Consider the following 24,186-nt stretch of genomic DNA (forward strand, 5'->3'; position numbering starts at 1 on the left):
GTAGAGTTGAGCGACTTTTGGTTCTTTAGGGTCGCGTTTCGTTTCGTGAAACCCGACTTTTCCAAAAGTCGGGTCGAGCAAGATCGTCCGATTATAGGGAAAAGTCGGGGTCGTCCCGAAACACAAAACCCAATGTAAGTCAATGGGGAATAAAAGTCGACAGTGAGAGGAGGACAGGAAACACACCAACAGTGCCCATTTGAATGCCAAAAGCATCAATTCTTCTTACTTAAGCTTGTCAACCTTAATTAACTTCATAATACAAGTTACGCACTGAAAAATGGGGGTTATTTGGCTACAGACTGTGGGGGGGGGAGGGCTGGCTCCAGGTTTTCATGTGGCCTGGGCGAAAGAGCGCCCCTTTAACACATACCACAACGCATCATGCTCTGATACGGCAGAGAAATAGCGGTATAGTACAATGAAAAATACCTCACTTTTTACATCTCATGACGAGGCCCATCTATTTCTCCATACAGAATCATTGGTCCCATATAATGTTTGAAACAGTATATGTTGAGCTCCACATAATGCTACAGTATATGTTGGTCCCCATGGATGAAGCTCTACTGTCTTATGGGCCCAAATAATGCTCCAAACATAATGGGCCCCATTTCTAATGCTCTAGTGTATAATGGGCCCTGTAAATGCTGCTCCAGTGTCTGATGTCCACCTTTGGAATGTTCCAGTGTATGGTGGGCCCAATCTATCATTCTCAGACGGTGTTAGGCCCAGTATGGATTGCACGTGATTGCACAAAGGTTAGAAAGGGTACCGTATCCCCAGATAACATGTATGGATAGCGTACACATTCAAAATATATGTCTCAGGAGGCAGGCTCAGACGGTGTTAGGCCCAGTATGGATTGCACGTGATTGCACAAAGGTTAGAAAGGGTACCATATCCCCAGATAACATGTATGGATAGCGTACACATTCAAAATATATGTCTCAGGAGGCAGGCTCAGACGGTGTTAGGCCCAGTATGGATTGCACGTGATTGCACAAAGGTTAGAAAGGGTACCGTATCCCCGGATAACATGTATGGATAGCGTACACATTCAAAATATATGTCTCAGGAGGCAGGCTCAGACGGTGTTAGGCCCAGTATGGATTGCACGTGATTGCACAAAGGTTAGAAAGGGTACCGTATCCCCGGATAACATGTATGGATAGCGTACACATTCAAAATATATGTCTCAGGAGGCAGGCTCAGACGGTGTTAGGCCCAGTATGGATTGCACGTGATTGCACAAAGGTTAGAAAGGGTACCGTATCCCCGGATAACATGTATGGATAGCGTACACATTCAAAATATATGTCTCAGGAGGCAGGCTCAGACGGTGTTAGGCCCAGTATGGATTGCACGTGATTGCACAAAGGTTAGAAAGGGTACCGTTTCCCCGGATAACATGTATGGATAGCGCACACATTCAAAATATATGTCTATACATCAGGAGGCAGGCTCAGACGGTGTCAGGCACAGTATGGATTTGACGGCCCAGATTACACAGCGGAGGAGCAGGGAGAGGTAAAGATTGCAAATGCTGGGGCCCTGCCCAAGCAAGGGGGGCCCACTCGTGGGCGTCGGTACTGGCACTGGGCCCCTCATAGTACAGCGGTGTGTCTGACGGCGGGTGTGCACCACCACCGTCAGAGACACTTGATTGCACTATGAGGGACCCTGTGCCAGTGCCCGCGCCCAAGAGTCGGCCTACCCACCTGTCCAGGGCAATGGCACTCGCACGGTGTCGTGCGCTAGGTGTTGACCCCGGCCATGGGGGGGGAGGCAGCACAGTTAGGGAGTTTTAGAAAGTGGCATATGTTGATGTTGGACATTCAGCTGATGCAAAAGGCTAAATAGGTGAAGTACCAGGAAGAGGTGGACCAAAGCAAGCCATTTTTCTGTCACCCTATGTGTCATCAGGGGAAGGTGGGACAAAATCCTTGGAAACCCATGCGTGGTTCATTTTAATGAAGGTTAGATCATCCACATTTTGGGTTGACAGACGGGTCCTTTTTTCTGTCAGGATTGATCCAGCTGCACTGAAGACTCTTTCCGATAGCACACTTGCAGCTGGGCAAGCGAGCTCCTGTAAGGCATATTGGGCCAATTCAGGCCAGGTGTCCAGTTTAGCGGCCCAATAGTCAAAGGGGAATGACCTGTGTGGGAGAACATCGATATGGGAGGAAAAGTAGTTTGTAACCATAGTTGACAACTGCTGTCTCCTGTCACTTTCCATCGATGCAGTATTACCAGTTGTGTGAGCGGTATTTGAAAAATCAGTCCACAACATTGTCATGAAACCCCTGTCTCCAACGCCACTTCTGCTGTGTGCACCACGAACACCTCTGCCAAGCTGCCCCCGGCCCATACGGCTCGTGTGAGAACCATCACCGCTGCTGTGTGCTGGGAATGCCTCAAGCAACCGATTTACCAGAGTTGCTTGTTTATCAGCCAATATTAGGTCAAGGTTCTCCTGTGGCATGATGTTTTGTAATTTGCCTTTATAGCGTGGATCCAGGATGCTGGCCAACCAGTAGTCGTCATCGTTCATCATTTTGGCAATGCGGGGGTCCCTTTTTAGGATCCGCAAGGCATAATCTGACATGTGGGCCAATGTTCCCGGTGTCAATGATGCACTGCGAGTCCTGGGTGGAGGAGCACTTTCTGGCAAATCCACATCCCTCCAGTCACGCACAAACCCTGTACCAGACCTTGCCACGCCAACATTTTCACTTGCCCCACGAGATGCATCCTCCTCCCCTAAGTAATCATCCCCATCATCATCCTCCTCCTCCTCTTCTTCCTCCACCTTGTCCAGGAGATGTCCCTGAGCAGACAATGGCTGAATGTCATCAAGGATTCCCTCCTCCTCTTCCTCCTCATCAACATTGGCTGCAGACGCCTGCTCCTTAAGGTGCGTCAAAGTTTGCATGAGCAGACGCATAAGTGGGATGCTCATGCTTAGGATGGCGTCGTCTGCGCTTACCAGCCGTGTGCATTCCTCAAAACACTGAAGGACTTTACAAAGGTCTTTCAGCTTCGACCACTGCACACCTGTCAACTCCATGTCTGCTCTCAAAGTGCCTGGCTGTGTATCCTCCCACAAATGCATTATGGCCTGCCTCTGCTCGCACAGCCGCTCCACCATGTGCAGGGTGGAGTTCCACCTTGTTGCAATGTCGATAATGAGGCGGTGGTTGGGAAGGTGGAGCAATCGCTGCAGCTTCTGCATACGAACGGAGTGTACAGGCGACCGGCGGATGTGCGCGCACAGTCTTCGCACCTTCTGGAGCAGGGCTGTTAACTCCGGATAATTTTTGAGGAAGCACTGCACCACCAGGTTCAAGGTGTGAGCCAAGCAAGGTATGTGGCTGAGTTTTGAAAGGGCTATGGCTGCCACAAAATTACGGCCGTTATCACTAACTACCTTGCCTGCCTCAAGATGTACACTGCCCAGCCATGACTCAGTTTGTCGCTTCAAGTACTCGGCAAACACCTTGGCGGTGTGTCTGTCGCCCAAACACATCATCTGCAACACAGCCTGCTGACGCTTTCCACTAGCTGCTCGATAGGGGGACACATCGTGTGCAACAGTGGCAGCTGCAGATGGAGTGCTCGTACGACTGCGCTCTGTGGACGAGCTTTCGCTTCTGGAGGAGGAGGAGGAGGAGGGTCGAACGCCTACAGCCAACTGTTTCCTATACCGTGGGCTAGGCAGCACTGTCCCACCACCGCTGTCCCCTGTGGACCCTGCATCCACCACATTAACTCAGTGCGCAGTGATGGACACGTAACGGCCCTGGCCATGCCGACTGGACCATGCATCAGTTGTGAGGTGCACCTTTCCGCTCACTGACTGCTTGAGTGCATGGACAATGCGGTCTTTCACATGATGGTGGAGGGCTGGGATGGCTTTGCGAGAGAAGAAGTGGCGACTGGGTAGGTCATAGAGTGGTACTGCATAGGCCATGAGTTCGCGGAAAGCTGTGCTTTTCACCAACCGAAAGGGCATCATCTCAAACGAGATTAGTTTGGCAATGTGGGCGTTCAAACCCAGTGTACGCGGATGAGAGACTGAGTACTTTCTTGACCTACTCATAGTGTCTGGGAGGGTGAGCTGGACTTGAGAGCTGCATATGGTGGAAGTAGCGGTGGACAGGGCGGACTGAGAGAGGGTTGATGATGGTGATGAAGTTGGTGTTCTTTCTGATGGCCTAGAATCAGTCTTTCGTTGATATAACAGTGGGATTCCCTGACTGCTGTGGTCTTGCAACGACACCTCAACATTTGCTGCTGTGCTAACCGGTGGGCTTACAGTGGGGGAAACAATGTAGCGTTGCTGACTACCTTCGTTGTGATCAGTTGCACATGTGGCACTTGAGGTTTGGTGTTGTGTCCACGCTTGCAAGTGCATGCTGGTTAAATGTCTAAGCATGCAACTGGTATTCAAATTTTTCAGATTTTTCCCTCGGCTAAAGGTCTTTGCGCACTTCTTACAGATAACCTTGGCCTGATCATGAGGATTTTGTTCAAAAAAGTGCCACACTGCACTCTTCCTACTTTGGCAGACATTTTGCGGCCTAGCACGCTGTGATCTTTTGACCCTCTGGACAAGCTGTCCAGCAACTCTTTTGATGTTTGGAACCTGTCTTGGAGTGCTCCGGGCCTGCCAGATAACAGCTGTTGCGATGTCGATGTCTGCTGTGGATGCTCCTCATCTGAGCTATTGGAAGCAGCATCCTCTTCCCCCAATGGATGCCAATCTGGGTCAACAACTGGGTCATCCATCACCTCCTCTTCTATGTCATGTGCACCTTCCTCTGTGTCACCGTGTATGGTGGTATAGTGTGCGGGAAGGGGCACCTGAGTCTCATCAGGGTCAGAATCTGGCTCTGTACACTGCGAGGACAAAGTAGTGCTCTGAGTGAATGTACCAGCAGAATCATCCATCAGCGGCTGTGCATCAGTGCACTCCATGTCAGATTCATCTTGGCCTGGGTAATTCACCATTTCACTTGATAATCCAGGCATGGTATGTGAAAACAGCTCCATGGAGTAATCAGTAGTATGGCCTGCGTCATCCTTCAATCTTGGTTGGGGTGAAGGACACAAGGAAAGGTGTGGTTCATGAACATGAGCCTCCAATGACGACTCAGTGCTTTTACTTTTTACAACTGAAGAAGAGGAAGAGGCGATAGAGCTGGAGGCTGAGTCAGCAATGTAAGACAAAACTTTTTCCTGATGCTCTGGCTTTAAAAGCGGTTTGCCAACTCCTAGAAAACTAAGCGTTCGAGGCCTTATGTAGCCAGACGATGACGCAGGGTCAGCACCTCCTGCATTCGGTCCTATTTTGCTCTTGCCACAACCATCAGATCCACCACCAACACCATCATTACCAGCTGCCAACCCCCGCCCAATTCCACGGCCTCTTCCACCAGCCTTCCTCATTTTTGGTAGAAATGTAGACAAAATCCAACAAACTATATAGTAATGTAAAACAAGGTACAAGGTGTCTATAGGACAGGGGAGATTTTGAATTTCTGCAGACACTTGTGGGCACTGGACACTTTTGGATTGTGTGAGGCCCACTGATATCTGAGCGCTATGTGACAGGCTCGATGGCACAGCTGTGACCAAAGTGACTAGAGGATAAGGGAGATTTTGAATCTCTGCCCACACTTTTCGACACTGGATGGACACTTTTGGATTGTGTGAGGCCCAATGAATATCTGAGCGCTATGTGACAGGCTCGGTGGCACAGCTGTGACAAAAGTGACTAGAGGATAAGGGAGATTTTGAATCTCTGCACACACTTTTGGACACTGGATGGACACTTTTGGATTGTGTGAGGCCCACTGATATCTGAGCGCTATGTGACAGGCTCGATGGCACAGCTGTGACCAAAGTGACTAGAGGATAAGGGAGATTTTGAATCTCTGCACACACTTTTGGACACTGGACACTTTTGGATTGTGTGAGGCCCAATGAATATCTGACCGCTATGTGACAGGCTCGATGGCACAGCTGTGACAAAAGTGACTAGAGGATAAGGGAGATTTTGAATCTCTGCACACACGTTTGGACACTGGATGGACACTTTTGGATTGTGTGAGGCCCACTGATATCTGAGCGCTATGTGACAGGCTCGATGGCACAGCTGTGACCAAAGTGACTAGAGGATAAGGGAGATTTTGAATCTCTGCACACACTTTTGGACACTGGACACTTTTGGATTGTGTGAGGCCCACTGATATCTGAGCGCTATGTGACAGGCTCGATGGCACAGCTGTGACCAAAGTGACTAGAGGATAAGGGAGATTTTGAATCTCTGCACACACTTTTGGACACTGGACACTTTTGGATTGTGTGAGGCCCAATGAATATCTGAGCGCTATGTGACAGGCTCGATGGCACAGCTGTGACCAAAGTGACTAGAGGATAAGGGAGATTTTGAATCTCTGTACACACTTTTGGACACTGGATGGACACTTTTGGATTGTGTGAGGCCCACTGATATCTGAGCGCTATGTGATAGGCTCGATGGCACAGCTGTGACCAAAGTGACTAGAGGATAAGGGAGATTTTGAATCTCTGCACACACTTTTGGACACTGGATGGACACTTTTGGATTGTGTGAGGCCCACTGATATCTGAGCGCTATGTGACAGGCTCGATGGCACAGCTGTGACCAAAGTGACTAGAGGATAAGGGAGATTTTGAATCTCTGCACACACTTTTGGACACTGGACACTTTTGGATTGTGTGAGGCCCAATGAATATCTGAGCGCTATGTGACAGGCTCGATGGCACAGCTGTGACAAAAGTGACTAGAGGATAAGGGAGATTTTGAATCTCTGCACACACTTTTGGACACTGGATGGACACTTTTGGATTGTGTGAGGCCCACTGATATCTGAGCGCTATGTGACAGGCTCGATGGCACAGCTGTGACCAAAGTGACTAGAGGATAAGGGAGATTTTGAATCTCTGCACACACTTTTGGACAGTGGACACTTTTGGATTGTGTGAGGCCCAATGAATATCTGAGCGCTATGTGACAGGCTCGATGGCACAGCTGTGACAAAAGTGACAAGAGGATAAGGGAGATTTTGAATCTCTGCACACACTTTTGGACACTGGACACTTTTGGATTGTGTGAGGCCCAATGAATATCTGAGCGCTATGTGACAGGCTCGATGGCACAGCTGTGACAAAAGTGACTAGAGGATAAGGGAGATTTTGAATCTCTGCATACACTTTTGGACACTGGATGGACACTTTTGGATTGTGTGAGGCCCACTGATATCTGAGCGCTATGTGACAGGCTCGATGGCACAGCTGTGACCAAAGTGACTAGAGGATAAGGGAGATTTTGAATCTCTGCACACACTTTTGGACACTGGACACTTTTGGATTGTGTGAGGCCCAATGAATATCTGAGCGCTATGTGACAGGCTCGATGGCACAGCTGTGACCAAAGTGACTAGAGGATAAGGGAGATTTTGAATCTCTGCACACACTTTTGGACACTGGACACTTTTGGATTGTGTGAGGCCCAATGAATATCTGAGCGCTATGTGACAGGCTCGATGGCACAGCTGTGACAAAAGTGACTAGAGGATAAGGGAGATTTTGAATCTCTGCACACACTTTTGGACACTGGATGGACACTTTTGGATTGTGTGAGGCCCAATGAATATCTGAGCACTATGTGACAGGCTCGATGGCACAGCTGTGACAAAAGTGACTAGAGGATAAGGGAGATTTTGAATCTCTGCACACACTTTTGGACACTGGACACTTTTGGATTGTGTGAGGCCCAATGAATATCTGAGCACTATGTGACAGGCTCAATGGCACAGCTGTGACAAAAGTGACTAGAGGATAAGGGAGATTTTGAATCTCTGCACACACTTTTGGACACTGGATGGACACTTTTGGATTGTGTGAGGCCCACTGATATCTGAGCGCTATGTGACAGGCTCGATGGCACAGCTGTGACCAAAGTGACTAGAGGATAAGGGAGATTTTGAATCTCTGCACACACTTTTGGACACTGGACACTTTTGGATTGTGTGAGGCCCAATGAATATCTGAGCGCTATGTGACAGGCTCGATGGCACAGCTGTGACCAAAGTGACTAGAGGATAAGGGAGATTTTGAATCTCTGCACACACTTTTGGACACTGGACACTTTTGGATTGTGTGAGGCCCAATGAATATCTGAGCGCTATGTGACAGGCTCGATGGCACAGCTGTGACAAAAGTGACTAGAGGATAAGGGAGATTTTAAATCTCTGCACACACTTTTGGACACTGGATGGACACTTTTGGATTGTGTGAGGCCCACTGATATCTGAGCGCTATGTGACAGGCTCGATGGCACAGCTGTGACCAAAGTGACTAGAGGATAAGGGAGATTTTGAATCTCTGCACATACTTTTGGACACTGGACACTTTTGGATTGTGTGAGGCCCAATGAATATCTGAGCGCTATGTGACAGGCTCGATGGCACAGCTGTGACAAAAGTGACTAGAGGATAAGGGAGATTTTGAATCTCTGCACACACTTTTGGACACTGGACACTTTTGGATTGTGTGAGGCCCAATGAATATCTGAGCGCTATGTGACAGGCTCGATGGCACAGCTGTGACCAAAGTGACTAGAGGATAAGGGAGATTTTGAATCTCTGCACACACTTTTGGACACTGGACACTTTTGGATTGTGTGAGGCCCAATGAATATCTGAGCGCTATGTGACAGGCTCGATGGCACAGCTGTGACCAAAGTGACTAGAGGATAAGGGAGATTTTGAATCTCTGCACACACTTTTGGACACTGGATGGACACTTTTGGATTGTGTGAGGCCCACTGATATCTGAGCGCTATGTGACAGGCTCGATGGCACAGCTGTGACAAAAGTGACTAGAGGATAAGGGAGACTTTGAATCTCTGCACACACTTTTGGACACTGGACACTTTTGGATTGTGTGAGGCCCACTGATATCTGAGCGCTATGTGACAGGCTCGATGGCACAGCTGTGACCAAAGTGACTAGAGGATAAGGGAGATTTTGAATCTCTGCACACACTTTTGGACACTGGACACGTTTGGATTGTGTGAGGCCCAATGAATATCTGAGCGCTATGTGACAGGCTCGATGGCACAGCTGTGACAAAAGTGACTAGAGGATAAGGGAGATTGGATTGCTTTTAAAAAAGCAGTTTGCGGAGCAGTGGGTATACAGCAATGCAGAAATGTCAGGAAGCCTTAGAAGGCAGCCCACCAACCAACACCACTGATACATCACTATATAGCCTCCCCTTGCACTGCACACACAGTGATTGGTGTGTTGTGCAGGCCAAATTGCTAGCAGCAGAAGCAGTTTTTTTGTCTTCTCAGCAGGACAAAAAAAAAAATTGGGATTGCTTTTAAAAAAGCAGTTTGCGGAGCAGTGGGTAAACAGCAATGCAGGAATGTCAGGAATCCTTAGAAGGCAGCCCAACAACCAACACCACTGATACACCACTATATAGCCTCCCCTTGCACTGCACACACAGTGACTGGTGTGTTGTGCAGGCCAAATCGCTAGCAGCAGAAGCAGTTTTTTTGTCTTCTTCCCTGCCTAACGCTCTCCCTACAGAATCAGCAGCAACCTCTCCCTATACTAAGATCGGCAGAAGTAAGATGGCGGTCGGCGTGCACGCCCTTTTATACCCCCTGTGACGCCCACCAAAGCAAGCCAATCACTTGCATGCCCTTCTGAAAGATGGTGGTGACCCGTGCCTATGTCATCAAGTTGCCCACAGTGTCCGTGGATCCTGATTGGCTGAAAAAGAGCGCAAAACAAACTTTTGAAACGCGACTTTGGCGCGTAAGTCGCCGACCTCGTGGCCGACCTCATCCTAGGGTCGGGTTTCGTTTCATGAAACCCGACTTTGCTAAAAGTCGGCGACTTTTGAATTTTTTCAACTCGTTTCGCTCAACTCTAGTCGTGAGACCTCAGTGTTTTTTTGTACATCAGACGTGTTGGATTTTTTAGGGTTTTTACATAATTGCAGACAGTTCCTTTCCTATCCTATTTAGACAGTTTGGGCCCCATCATTTGCTCAGTCTATTTTCTGCCTGTGTTTGTCCCTCATCTGGTCTCACTGACAATATATGTTTGGGGGCTATCTATTTCTTTGGGGTTCTATTCTGGGGCAGTTTAGATTTCACCTTTCTTGCTTTAGGCCTAATTAGTTCTCCGACTGTGTTGAGGCGTCTAGGGCATCGTAGGTACGCTCCACGGCTACTGTTAGTTGTGTTGTTACGATTAGGGGTCTGCAATTTGCTAAGTTGACAACCTTTCTGGTTTCCTGGTGGTCTAGCCTATTCCTGCCATCCTCCTCGGTGACCTGTTCATAACAGTTTCCATTTAATCCATCCATCCTCCATTACATCATCTCAGTGACATTACTCAATAGGATGCCTCAATAGGTTTCACATGTGAGAACTTTGACAGTCCCATTGAGACAGCCTCACAAGTGATGCCACTATGACTTCCCATGAAAAACTGGATGTATGATAGAGAGACCATTAGACAAAACATCACAAGAAGTTGTCAGGCGGGATCGTGTAATGACTATCTGCACAGTGCTAATTAAGATGAGAGGTGTGGATAATTAGTGGATAGGACAACCTTTTTAAGGAATAACTTCAGGTAATATCTAGATCATGGAAACTGTGACGCCATAATGATCACATCACAGCCTGCAATGATCCTCAGTCTACTGAACCACCACACAACCAGCTCCACACTCTCCTAGTGTATCCTCACCCATCCCTGTAGACTGTGAGCCCTCGTGGGCAGGGTCCTCTCTCCTTCTGTACTTGTGTGTCCCTTGTCTTGCACATGTTTATTGTACTTGTCTATATTTCCCTTTTCACATGTAAAGCGTCATGGAATAAATGGCGCTATATAAATGTATAATAATAATAATAATAATATTGAATATTAGATGGTCAATTCTCACTGAACTTTTACTTCTTCACACAGGTTAATGATGAAAGTATAAACTTGCCTGTGAGTCTAGCCAATGGAAAGCTGAATGTCCATCGTAGTGGATTGACGGCTATTATTGAGGCTGAATCTGGATTGACCACAACTTTCGACTGGAATTGGCATGCAACTGTAGAAATTCCCAGCAGTTACCATAATGCTGTGTCTGGGCTCTGTGGAAATTTCAATCAAGATCCAAATGATGACCAAATGTCCCCCAATGGAACCCTGGTCAACTCCACCGTAGAATGGGGATCTTCATGGAAAGTCTATGATCGTGATCCATTTTGCTTTGACACTTGTACAGGCTATTGTCCAACCTGTGATGAAAAGAAAAAGGAACTCTATGGAGGAAATGATTATTGTGGCGTCCTATTCAAAAAAGATGGACCTTTCCGAGATTGTATCCCCAAAGTCAATCCAAATAAGTTCTTTGATGCTTGTCTTTTTGATGTCTGTATTAATGATGGAGCTAGAAATATTCTGTGTCAAACCCTGGAAACATATGCAAGTACTTGTCTGAGCCAAGCAATTAAGATCTTTGACTGGAGAACAACTTCAAGCTGTCGTAAGTACTTGTTTACTCTATATGGTCTTCCATGATGACCCGGGAGTAAGAATTTTCTTTCCAATGTGAACACTTTCCAGTTGACAATAAATATATATTAATATTTTTCTTAATAATTAAAAAGTAAGCTTTTGTGTCCACCAAAGTAAAAAAAATTCTTAAATATTCTAAGATTTATGGAACTCAAACTGTGGATTAAATATCCTTATTTTCTGCAACTTTGCTGCATAGAGACAGATGGACAGTGTTGGCAGAATCTCGTGATTATCATTAGAAGGTGGTGTCAGCAGAGTAGTCTCTGTTTTATTATTGGACAGGGTCAACAGAGTCATCTCATTGTTTTTAGAAAAAAGAGTCAATAGAGTCATCTCTTTATTATTCTATGGCCGGTTAAGCAGATTATATTTATAGGATGGGGGTCAAAAGAATTGTCTCTTTATAATAAAATGATTGGGACAGCTAATTCATCTCATTTGATGATGGGATCAGCAGAATCATCTGATTATCTTTTGAGGGCAAGGTCGGCAGAGTAATCTCACTATCATTAGAGTTTGGGGTCAATTTAGTCACTTGATTGTCATCATCAGGGTCAGCAGAGTCATCCCATTAGGAGTCAGAAAAGTCAATACATTAACGTTAGAGGGCAGGGTCAGCAGAGGTATCTTATGAGAGGACAGAGTGAGCAGAGTCATTTCTCTATCATTAGAGGGAAGGGTCAGCAGAGTAATCTCATTTTCATTAGAAGATAGTTAGCAGAGTCATCTGATTAGAGGACAGAGTTATCAGAGCCATTACATTAACATTAGAGGGCAGGGTCAGCAGAGTCAGACGCATCTCATTGGCGGACAGAGTTAGCAGAGTCATTACATTAACATTAGAGGGCAGGGTCAGCAGAGGCATGTCATTCTCATTAGAGGGCAGGGTCAGCAGAGGCATCTCATTCTCATTAGAGGGCAGGGTCAGCAGAATAATCTCATTATCATTAGAGGGCAAGGTCAGCGGGGTCATCTCATTCTCATTAGAGGGCAGGGTAGGCAAAGTTATCTCATTCTCAATAGAAGATAGAGTCAGTATTCTTCTCATTATCATTTTATAAAACTTTTGGAAATTTTTACAAAATTAAAAGTAACTATTTACAACATAGACACAATATGACAAATTGATACTCAATATTTTATCAGGTGCAGGATTTGGAGCAGGATGGGTAGTGGTTTTCTCATTGATGATCTTTGCATCTCTGTGTCATGTTCTGCCTTCCCAGGTCAGGCACCAAATGTAGAACAGTTTTTCCTGGAAAGCTCTTAGATTTTGTCTGCAGTATTGTATTTCCGTTAATGAAACTTTTTATTGTGTTTCAGCTAAGTTGTGCGAGGATAAGAACAGCCATTATAATGCCTGTGGCAATGCTTGTCCTGCCAGTTGTTCAGACAGAAATGCTCCAGCAATATGCACAAAGCCCTGTGTGGAATCATGTGAATGCAATGAACACATGGTTCTCAGTGGGAATAGTTGTGTTCCCGTCTCCAGCTGTGGATGTCAATACAACGGCCGGTATTACAAGCCTAAAGAGACCTGGTTCAATGAGAAATGCAGCGTCATCTGCAATTGTGACCCGATCCTTGGAATGGTGAATTGTCAAGACACCAGTTGTAAAGACAGTGAGACTTGTATGGTGGTCCATGGAAAACGTGGCTGCTATCCAACGGAGTATTCCACTTGTGTGGCTTCCGGGGATCCCCATTATCAGACTTTTGATGGCACAAGATTTCCATATATGGGAAGCTGTATTTACCAACTAGTAAAGGTGACATCTAATGACTCATCCCTGGTACAATTTGAAATAGTTGTAGAGAATGATCACCGAAGTAACAAAGCCGTGTCCTTCACCAAGGAAGTAACATTGAATGTCTACAACATGACGATAACCATGAGCAAAAACCACCCACAACAGATAAAGGTACGGAGAAACATATAATCATAGAGATTTACACACATGAGATGAAAAGATAGCAAGATAGATAATAGATAGATAGATAATAGATAGATAGATAGATAATATATAGATAGATGATAGATAGATAGATAGATAGATAGATAGATATCTAATATATAAAGCTCAAAGTGTGTATGTGTGTATGTGTGTGTGTGTATGTTTGTTTGTATGTCCGGGATAGGCATCCGCACCGTCACAGCTACAGCCACAAAATTTGGCACAGTCGCACGTCTGGACCCCGAGAGCATCCTAAGCTATGTTGTGAGGCGAAATTTTAACCCCGCGCGTTCCAATTCACCAAACAATGTTGCCCCTATCTACATACTGGGGGAAAAAGTGTGTGTGCGTCAAGCCCCGCCCCTCATTGTGATGTCACAATGCCCCTATTTGCATACCGGGGAAGCAGTGTGCGTGCCAAGCCCCGCCCCTCCTTATGATGTCACAATGTTTGCCATGGCGACCCTGATGTCATCAAAGGTTGCAAGCCCTGCCGCCGCTCATTATGATGTCATAATGGTTGACTATGGTTTGGAGTATGTGTGATGAGTATATGGGCACTGGACTATGGGATTGAGGATATGTATGATGGGTATATGGGCACGGGACTATGGGATGGAGGATATGTATATGGGCACGGGACTATGGGATGGAGGATATGTATGATGGGTATATGGGCACGGGACTATGGGATGGCGGATATGTATATGGGCACGGGACTATGGGATGGAGGATGTGTGATGGGTATATGGGCACTGGACTATGGGATGGAGGATATGTATGACGGGTATATGGGCACGGGACTATGGGATGGCGGATTTGTATATGGGCACGGGACAATGGGATGGAGGATGTGTGATGGGTATATGGGCACTGGACTATGGGATGGAGCATATGTTTGACGGGTATATGGGCACGGGACTATGGGATGGCGGATAGGTATATGGGCACTGGACTATGGGATGGAGGATATATATGATGGGTATATGGGCACGGGACTATGAAATGGCGGATATGTATGATGGGTATATGGGCACGGGACTATGGGATGGAGGATATGTATGATGGGTATATGGGCACTGGACTATGGGATGGAGGATATATATGATGGGTATATGGGCACGGGACTATGAAATGGCGGATATGTATGATGGGTATATGGGCATGGGACTATGGGATGGAGGATATGTATGATGGGTATATGGGCATGGGACTATAAGATGAAGGATGTGTGATGGGTATATGGGCACTCGACTATGGGATGGCGAATATGTATGATGGGTATATGGGCATGGGACTATGGGATGGAGAATATGTATGATGGGTATATGGGCATGGGACTATGGGATGGAGGATGTGTGATGGGTATATGGGCACTCGACTATGGGATGGAGGATATGTATGATGGGTATATGGGCACGGGCCTATGGGATCGTGGATATGTATGATGGGTATATGGGCACGGGACTATGGGATGGAGGATATTTATAATTTTCTATAACTAACCACAGTTAGTTACTATGCCCGGGCAGCGCCGGGCTCTTCAGCTAGTATAATATATAGATAGATAGATAGATAGATAGATAGATAGATAGATAGATTATAGATATTTTTTAACTATGAAAAGAAAGATAGAGAAAAAATGTATAAGAGAAAGAAAAAATGAGAAGGAAAGAAAGAGAAGGAAGAGATAGAAAGAAACCAATAAAGGAAGCAAGGAAGGAAAAAGGGAAAAAGATAGAAAACAAAGAGGGAAAGAAAGAGAAAAAAGAGAAAGAAAAAAGGAAAGAGAAATAGAGAAGAAAAAAGGATGAAAGTAGGTAAGAGAGAATTAAATTAGGTAAGAGAGAAAGAGAGTAGAGAGAAAATGTAAGGAAAGAGAGGACAGAAGTAGAAAAAAAGAAACAGAAAGACAGAAAGGAAGAAAGAATGATACAATAGATAAGAGATGTAACATTTTTTAATGATTGATATAATTACCTTATTTTTGCCTTAGGTTAATGGACTCCTCACAAACTTACCGTACTATCACTACAATGAGTTGACGCTACAGATAACCAGCTACAGTTCTGGATCTTCCATGTCTGTAAAAACTGACTTTGACCTCACTATTACGTATGATGGCTGGAATTACCTACGTGTGGTTTTACCCAGCACCTACAAAGGAGCTGTCAATGGTTTGTGTGGTAACAACAATGCTGACCCCTCTGATGATTTCACAACTGATGACGGCAGAGTAATGAAAAGTCCAGAACAGTTTGGAGACCACTGGAAGGTTGGAGACGTGGATGGATGTGCAGAAGAATGCCCTGATTGTACCACATGCAATGAAGCTGGCAAAGCAGTCTACAAGAGTGACGAATATTGTGGACTTCTCATTAAACCTGACGGACCCTTCAGTCAATGCCATGAGTCTATCAATCCAACTCCATTTTTTGAGGACTGTGTATTTGATGCTTGTGCTTACAAGGGACACCAGTCTGTTGTCTGTGCTAGTCTTTCTAATTATGTCTCTGAATGTCAAAGAAACGGTTCTCTCGTCAAGGAATGGAGGACTCTATCGTTCTGCAGTGAGTTTTACTATACTTTGTATTTATCTCAAAACTTAGTTGTACTGTATTTAATTGATACAAATGTGCATAACTTAATGGATTCTATTATCATTTCATTTCTATAGTGTGGAATTGCCCAAGTAACAGTCATTACGAGCTCTCTGGTAATGGATGTCCTTCCTCCTGTTATGGACTTACTTCTCCTTTAGTCTGTGAAAAATCTCATACAGAAGGGTGCTACTGTGACAATGGCTACATCCGCAGTGGACAAGACTGTGTGCTAGTCTCAGAATGTGGCTGTGTTTTTGAAAATAAATATTATAAGTTGGGTCAAGAATTCTTCATCGATGATCTGTGCCAGAAGAAATGTACATGTGAGAGCCAAGGGACCACTACCTGCCAGGACCACAGCTGTGATGCCAATGAAGAGTGTAAAATAAAGGATGGTATTCTCGACTGTCAGGCTAAAGAGCGTGGTCAATGTATAGCATGGGGAGATCCTCACTACATCACCTTTGATAATGTCTATTATGACATGCAGGGCACGTGTCGCTACACCCTTGTCAGAGTTAATTACAGTCAAGGCATCTATGAGGTGACAGTGGAAAATGAGCCATATGGTAATGTGGCCGTCACCAAATCAGTCAGAGTGACTATTGGAAATCACGTCATACACCTGGAGAGAGGAAGAACCTGGATTATTGAGGTAGGTTGGATATTCTACAGTCTCAAAGACGATTTGTAGCCCAAGAATGATCAGTTCTCCATCCTGGTCATATAAGTCTTATACTGTGTTTGTTTTCAATCTTAGATCAACAGAGAGCGCTATCACATCCCATTCAAGTCTCAAAATCAGGACTACTGGATAAACCAAGAAGGAAATAATGTAATTGTACAGACCAAAAATGACTTTACAGTTCTATATGACCAGCAACACTTTGTTTCAGTTACTGTACCCAACTCATATTCTGGACTTACCGAAGGCCTGTGTGGCAACTACAATAAGGACTCAGGCGATGACTTCCGTCTTCCTAATGGAGATGTTGTCACTGACTTATCCTTATTTACTGAGTATTGGACAGTGGCCAGAGATGGATCGACCTGCAGAGGATGTTCTGGTAGTCAATGTCCAACTTGTAGCGAAGCTGGAACCACTGAAGCTAATTCTTCCATCAAATGTGGAATGATTGCAGACCCTCAAGGTCCGTTTAAGGACTGCCATTCCTTGGTGCCTCCAGAAAGATTTGCCAAGAGCTGTGTATTTGATAAATGTGCTGGCCGTCCTGGTCAGGAATCTCTGTGTGCTAGTCTACAAGCCTACACAGCCTTGTGCCAAGAAAAAGGAGCCAAAGTCCATCCTTGGAGAAAAGTTGCCGGATGTCGTAAGTCACGTTCATTTTCTATATTATAATATTTAGCTTTGAGCAAGTGCTGCCATTGCTGTATTTGGCTATATCTGGCAAACCCATAGGCAGTGAATGGAGTGCTTGTGTGTATGCTTGATTACTTCTACATTAAGACAGAGCCCTGTTCTTAAGAACAGAGTGATTGTCCACAATCATCGAAAAATTACTTATTCTATGGCTAGGTGTTAAGTTAGCATGGCTTCGATTACCGATTTGGTCCGCTTGGACTCTTGTCACTGATTCCATGAGGTTTGTCAATCAGGGTAATTCTGCATCCAGAAATATTCTGCTGTAGAAATTACTAACTTAATAGAAACTGACGGACCCATTATTGGTCAGAACGACCCTTCAGGCGCTGGTTTCCTCCATCGTACACAGCAGTCATGGTTCCCATTATTGGATGTTGAACATGGAAATGAAGTGTGAGAAGAACCTATCCTACACCGTAACTACTGTATATACATTGTTATTTACATCACAGTCAACCAACTCTTTATAATATATGAGATCGGATCTCCTGCAGAACATGATCTCAGTGCAAGGATCAGCATTTTCTAAGTCCATTATAGCTGTGACAACATTGTCTTCTTCATCCCCCGACAGCTCTTCCTTGTCCCATCAACAGTCACTATGAAACATGTACCCGGACCTGTGACTTCACCTGTTACAGTCTCTTGGGTCCAAACACTTGTAGTGATCGATGCTATGAAGGTTGTCAATGTGACTCCGGTTATGTGTTTGACGGAGAGAAATGTGTTACTACGGATAATTGCGGATGCTCCCATAATGGAAGGTATTTGAAGGTAAGTAGCCCATTTCCCAACTATTCTAAGATAAAGAAGGGTGAAGAGGTTTGACCAGGCTGAAGCCGTGTCCTTGTTTACATCATGATATTATAGTATGATGGGTCCAATACCAATTATAATTTTTTTTTACAGTACCATGCTTGACCACATGAAGTGCACTTTCATTTAGTCATAGTTGTCAGTTTGTAGCTCCATCATACTGTCCAATTTACAGAATTGTTAAAATTATATTTTGGGGATTTTAGAGTTAATTATCACATTTAGTTTTGTTATTTTTAAGTTAAAAACTTTGATATTCACACTAATATTAAAATGATTATTATGTTTCAGGAAGGTGAATCTTTGTTTACAGAAGATTGTGGGAAGAAGTGCACCTGCCGGAAAGGAGTTTTGTCCTGTTCTTTCTCCGGTTGTGCAACTTCCTTCTGCCAGCCGAGAGAAGGGGTGCGAAGTTGTCAGCTGCACGGAACTCAATGTACCCTGAGAACAGATCATAAATTTATTACTTTTGATGGCATCTCTGGACAGTTTCCAACTGATGGAGCATACATGATGTCATCGTCTTGCAGCGAAGATGAAAAAGGTCAATTCATGGTGGTGGTCGAGATTAAGAAGTGTAGCAGATCGAAAGGAGGAAGAGCTCTTCAAATCTTTACATCCCAAGGGCTCATATCTGTGAACGAGCAGCAGGACATCTGGGTGAGATTTTTGACAATATCTTCTGAATGTTGAAATTCTGAATTTGTTTCCAATTTTTCTTTTGAATTTAGATACAGTTAAGTGGGTGCTGCTCATTTTGCTTATAAAGTCCTTTGCTCGTGGCAATGTCCACCAGCAGCATTTGCATTTTGTGGATGAACCTGCACAGTTCTCTCTCTTCTTCTATTTCCTGCATGTATCTGTGTATAGTTTAATTTCTGTGCATGCACAAGACCAATAATTTCTGATGTTGAATGTATCCTGTACTTGAGCTGTAGTTGTCATATAACCGAGCGATGAGCAGAAGGATTATTGGAGAGTGGTACCGTGGTGGTACCACCCACAGTCCTTCCACACAACCCAGAAGTATACGAGCCCCATTTTGACAAAATTGACCTTTTCTATTTCCATCTACCCTACATTATTGGATGTTGGTTGGCATAATGAGTTTAAGTCATCTTGAAAATTGTATCTTGTCAAATCTAGGGGATTTCATGTTTTTTCAAAAGGCAACTTTTTACCACTATTTTTCTACTGTATTTTGTGTCTCATTACTTTTTTTCTCTTCTCCATTTTTTTCATAGTTAAATGGTTGGGAGCTTCAAGCCCCAAGAGATCTTGGAAATGGTTCTGTGAAGATCCAGAAATCCCAATCTGGAACAACTATAGAGCTGCTCGACCAGATATCTGTGACATTTAGCACTACTGGGGAAATACAGATAATTCCTAAGGAGCAGATGTCCCAAAAGTTGTGTGGACCTTGTGGAAACTTCAACAGAGATGCCAACGATGATCTCCTTCTAAAGACTGGTGAAGTGTCAGCGGACATCTCCTTTACAGTCCGCTCTTGGACTGCAAGACACTTGAGTCCATGGTGAGATTGACATAATTTTTAATTGTAATAAGTAATACTTATGATAAACCTAAAGGCATTGTCTCAAGTTCCTTTCTTCAGGGGCACATAGCTCCCCAGCTTTCCCGCTTCCTGCTTGTCGGGGTGGGGGCGGTGTGCTCATGAATATTGACAGTTCAAACCAGCGGCATGACTCAGCTCTGCAGCCTGAACTGTGCACATAAGAAGACACAATGGGATTGGTGTGATGATCCTGATTAGAGATGAGTGAACTTTTTCGGAAAACGATGGCTGAATCCGAATGTGTCATATTCGTGCCGAATTTATGTTTGGTGATCGTTTTTGAACATATCCACTTATCTCTACTTGTATTAGCAAATATGTTCAGAAAACGATCATAAAACATAAATTTGGCACGAAATATGGCACATTCCGATTCGGGGACTGTTTTTCGGATAAGATCACTCATCTCTAATCCTGAAACATATTTTGTACTTTAAATTATTCCTTGAGAAGGAAATAGTAAAATAAATAATAGTACAACTTTCATACATTTAGCATTTTAGTTTCCACCATTCAAAGACTCAACAATTTTTTCTTTTTTATTTTTAGCTTGGCGTGACGAGTTTCATCTAAGTTTCTCCCAAAGGCAAAAGTAATCTGACTTCTCTTCATATGGCACTACAACAAAAAATTTTTTTTACTATCCCAAAAATTTTCATAAAGTGATTACGTATAAAGTAAATGTCTCATGGTCAATGTCACGGCCCCCGTCGTGCTTCTGTATACTCACCTGCTCGCTCCTGCACCGATACCTGTCTTCTCCCGTCAGCCACGGCATCCTCCTCTGACTCACCCATGGCCTGCGACGTCACTGCATGCTCTGCGCATGCGCCGTAGGCCACGGCCGCATCTCTCTCCACCTTCTTGTGCTCCGGCAGTGCCCTGACACGGAAGCACCGCTGGACCAATGGGTGCCTCTCCTAGAGTATTTCAGGCCGCCCTCCAGTAATGGAGGCACCTGATCGTCGTGTTGCTACCTGCATGCTAGGCCTTCCTTTGCCCTGTGCTAGGTGCTTGGTGCCCTTTGCCCTGTGCGCTGTACCCAGTGCTCACCACTCTCTTGTGCTTTCTTCCCTGCAGTCCCTGCTCCGTCCTGCTGCCCGTGCCTGTTTCCTGCCGTCCTACTCCGGTCCTGTGCCCTTGCTCCGTCCTGCTGCCTGTACCTGTTTCCTGCCATCCTACTCTGGTCCTGTGCCCTTGCTCCGTCCTGCTGCCCGTGTCTGTTTCCTGCCATCCTACTCCGGTCCTGTGTCCTTGCTCCGTCCTGCTGCCCATGCCGGTTTCCTGCCATCCTACTCCGGTCCTGTGCCCTTGCTCCGTCCTGCTGCCCGTGCCTGTTTCCTGCCATCCTACTCCTGTCCTGTGCCCTTGCTCCGTCCTGCTGCCCGTGCCTGTTTCCTGCCATCCTACTCCGGTCCTGTGCCCTTGCTCCATCCTGCTGCCCATGCCTGTTTCCTGCCATCCTACTCCAGTCCTTTGCCCTTGTTCCATTCTGCTGCCTGTGTCTACCTCCTGCCATCCTACTCTGGTCCTGTGTCCCTGCTCTGTCCCGCTGTCTGTGTCTATCTCCTGCTGTCCTACTCTGGTCTCACCATCCAAGCCCTACGCTGTCCTGTTCCTCGTGGTACCTGGTACTCAGTCCTACACCAGTCCATTCCAAGCCGCCCCTTTTGGTACCGGCTGCCATGGCATTTGAACCCCTGGGCCTGCTCCTAACGATCCCTGTATAGGGGTCGGCTCCACCTGGTTGCTCGCCTGGGGACTCCTCGGTGCCACGGTCCAGAGGGTCCACTCCTGGAGTCTTGCCTCGCCAAGCTAGGACGCTAAGAGTCAAAATCTGGAAAAAAGCAAAGAACAAATATAGAATGCAATGGCCAATACATGCCTGCATTTAAAACACTTTTTTGCATGACTGCCTCTCAATTAATGACTTTTTGATTTACGACAAATTCATCAATCTATGCCTTTTTTAAGTTATCTTTCTGCGCTTAGTTTTCTGATTTTTATGTCAAAGCGGCTTTCCCGACTATTTTTGAAAGTTGACTATTTTAAAAAGTTGCAACATTTGGTGCTACTCTACTCCATTCCATCCCCAGAGTGATTTTAAGCACATCAGTTATTTTGTCACATTGTTGTGCGACATTTTGTGAAACATGCTATTTTTTCAGCTAACAAGATGCAAACCTAGTTAAAGACAGAAAAATAGACAATTTTTGTCTTTATGCAAAATTCATGAATCCAGAGCGCCATTTTGAGAATTTGGCGCAAAAACGTCAGCAAAAAAGAGCATACGCCAAAAAAGGAAAGTGATGGAAAAAACACAAATGATGAATACGGCTCATAGTCTATAAAATCATTCAAAGGTTCACATATGTATTCGCAAAGGGTGAGGAAACGCCAAATCCTTGAACACTTGTATGAAATTTTGTTGAACTTTTTCTTTTTGGATACAAATATTCAGATATTCCAATTAGTATATAAACAATAAAAAAAACTTTAGTGCTGATAACGGTGTGGTTATAGATTTAACAAAAATTACAACTGATCTCAAATGTTCAAAGCCTCAAAAATATCTGAGAATTTTTGTTATTCACCAATAAATGCTTTCAAAAAATCAAGTTGCAAAATTTGTGCATTTGTACTGTCTGCTTGTTGTATGGCAGCTCAAAAAATGGAACATTATGGAAATTTTTAACATAAAATGCCAGTATTTTATTTGTAGCAAAACAAAAGTTCTCCAAATCCTCCAAGTTGTCTGAATAGTTTTGTCCAACTCTCCAAGGTCTCCAACGACTGTATCAAACTGCTTTCAAGCTCGACAAAGATGGCCATACTAATGTAAGCTTAAATGACAGTTATTATTTAACTTCTTTTTTTCTCTTCCTGTAAAAGAGTGACCAATAAAATGCTGACTTCTTGGAAAAAAATTAGTAGTGGAATCAAGCTGCAGAAGACTAGACTAAAAAAAACAAGTTTATAAAATATTAGTAAAGTTTGTGACACGCCCACTTCATGGGGCAGTCACAGAGTTGAATGATTGTATTTTTTAACACAATTTCCCGCTTCCCAAAAAGGAAAAAGCACAAAATTGTAGGCGATAAGCAAAAAATAACAGCAGCAGTAGTATGGGGGAGGTATTTATATAAAATACCAGTATTGTTTGTGACACGCACACTTTGCAGGGCAGTCACAGAATTTAATGTATTTTTTCTTTCAGTAATATTGATGGTTTGCTTCTGCATAAATGAGATTGATTTGCTACAGCACAATGACCACACTGGTCATGAAATCAGTAGCTGCCAGATACAGTATGTGGTCCTCCATGGTCTTACCTTACAGACTTATTCTGCTCTCATTTTTCTCTCCCTATGGCCACGTTCACACGTTCAGTATTTGGTCAGTATTTTATATCAGTATTTGCAAACTGAAAACAGAAGAGGTTCCATTCCTGATGTAAAATACTGACCAAATACTGAACGTGTGAACATGGCTTAATGATTAAATCTGTATTAGGTAACGTGAGTGGTGAAACCACTATGCCATGGTCTGAGGAAAGGCTGGAGGAGCATGACTAATTGAGCCCCTGACCCTTCACTAAAGCCCTGATAGTGGGATTAGGCTTGGCCCTGGATGGACACCAAGTGCTACTCCAGGACAGACCACGGATACATGGCAGCTGACTCCCAAGGGACAGGTAGCTGGAACGGCCCAGTAGGAGAATAACCACAGATGCAGAAGATTGGCTTGGCAGGTGCAGACGTGTCCAGCTGATATACAGATTGGCACGGCAGTGCAGATGGGTCCACTTGATATACAGATTGGCACGGCAAGTGCAGGCGGGTCCAGCTGAAATGCAGACTGATGAGGCAGATACTGACAGGAACAAGGCAAGAACTAGCAGGCAGGGCTAAGGACAGGAAGACTCTAATGGAATTATTGGGTACTAACGGACTAGGACCTGAGAACTACTAATCATGTTGGGAACAAACTAACAACGTTGCACATGCGCCTCCATGCAGGTGGAGGTGCCTTAAGTAATAAGTGTCTCCAAGCCATTGGCTGGGGACACTTTAGGACAGCACACACCACCCCTTAAAGAAGGAGGGAGCGTGCACCTTAACCACAGTGTCCACGGATCAGAGCGCTGTGGACAGATCCCGGTCAGCAGCTAGAGAGGATGGAGGAGGAAGTGCACAACGGG

The 24,186-nt window shown here is 44.9% G+C and overlaps 1 protein-coding gene across 1 annotated transcript in view; it reads left to right on the forward strand.

The window, feature by feature from the left end:
* LOC141085213 (IgGFc-binding protein-like) overlaps window positions 1-22,603 on the forward strand; it is a 120,976-nt gene extending 98,373 nt beyond the window's left edge. Inside the window, exons 29-37 of the mRNA XM_073570466.1 lie at window positions 11,046-11,616; window positions 12,975-13,573; window positions 15,603-16,176; window positions 16,284-16,864; window positions 16,970-17,540; window positions 18,168-18,367; window positions 18,701-19,069; window positions 19,654-19,943; window positions 20,535-22,603. Coding sequence (XP_073426567.1) covers window positions 11,046-11,616; window positions 12,975-13,573; window positions 15,603-16,176; window positions 16,284-16,864; window positions 16,970-17,540; window positions 18,168-18,367; window positions 18,701-19,069; window positions 19,654-19,943; window positions 20,535-20,544 — 3,765 coding nt within the window. The 3' untranslated portion in view covers window positions 20,545-22,603. The remainder of the gene's footprint in view (window positions 1-11,045; window positions 11,617-12,974; window positions 13,574-15,602; window positions 16,177-16,283; window positions 16,865-16,969; window positions 17,541-18,167; window positions 18,368-18,700; window positions 19,070-19,653; window positions 19,944-20,534) is intronic.
* The last annotated feature ends 1,583 nt before the right edge of the window (window positions 22,604-24,186 follow it).

The sequence above is a fragment of the Dendrobates tinctorius genome, unplaced genomic scaffold (assembly GCF_039654945.1).
Source record: "Dendrobates tinctorius isolate UK_male_01 unplaced genomic scaffold, ASM3965494v1 ptg000028l, whole genome shotgun sequence".
Taxonomy (NCBI): domain Eukaryota; kingdom Metazoa; phylum Chordata; class Amphibia; order Anura; family Dendrobatidae; genus Dendrobates; species Dendrobates tinctorius.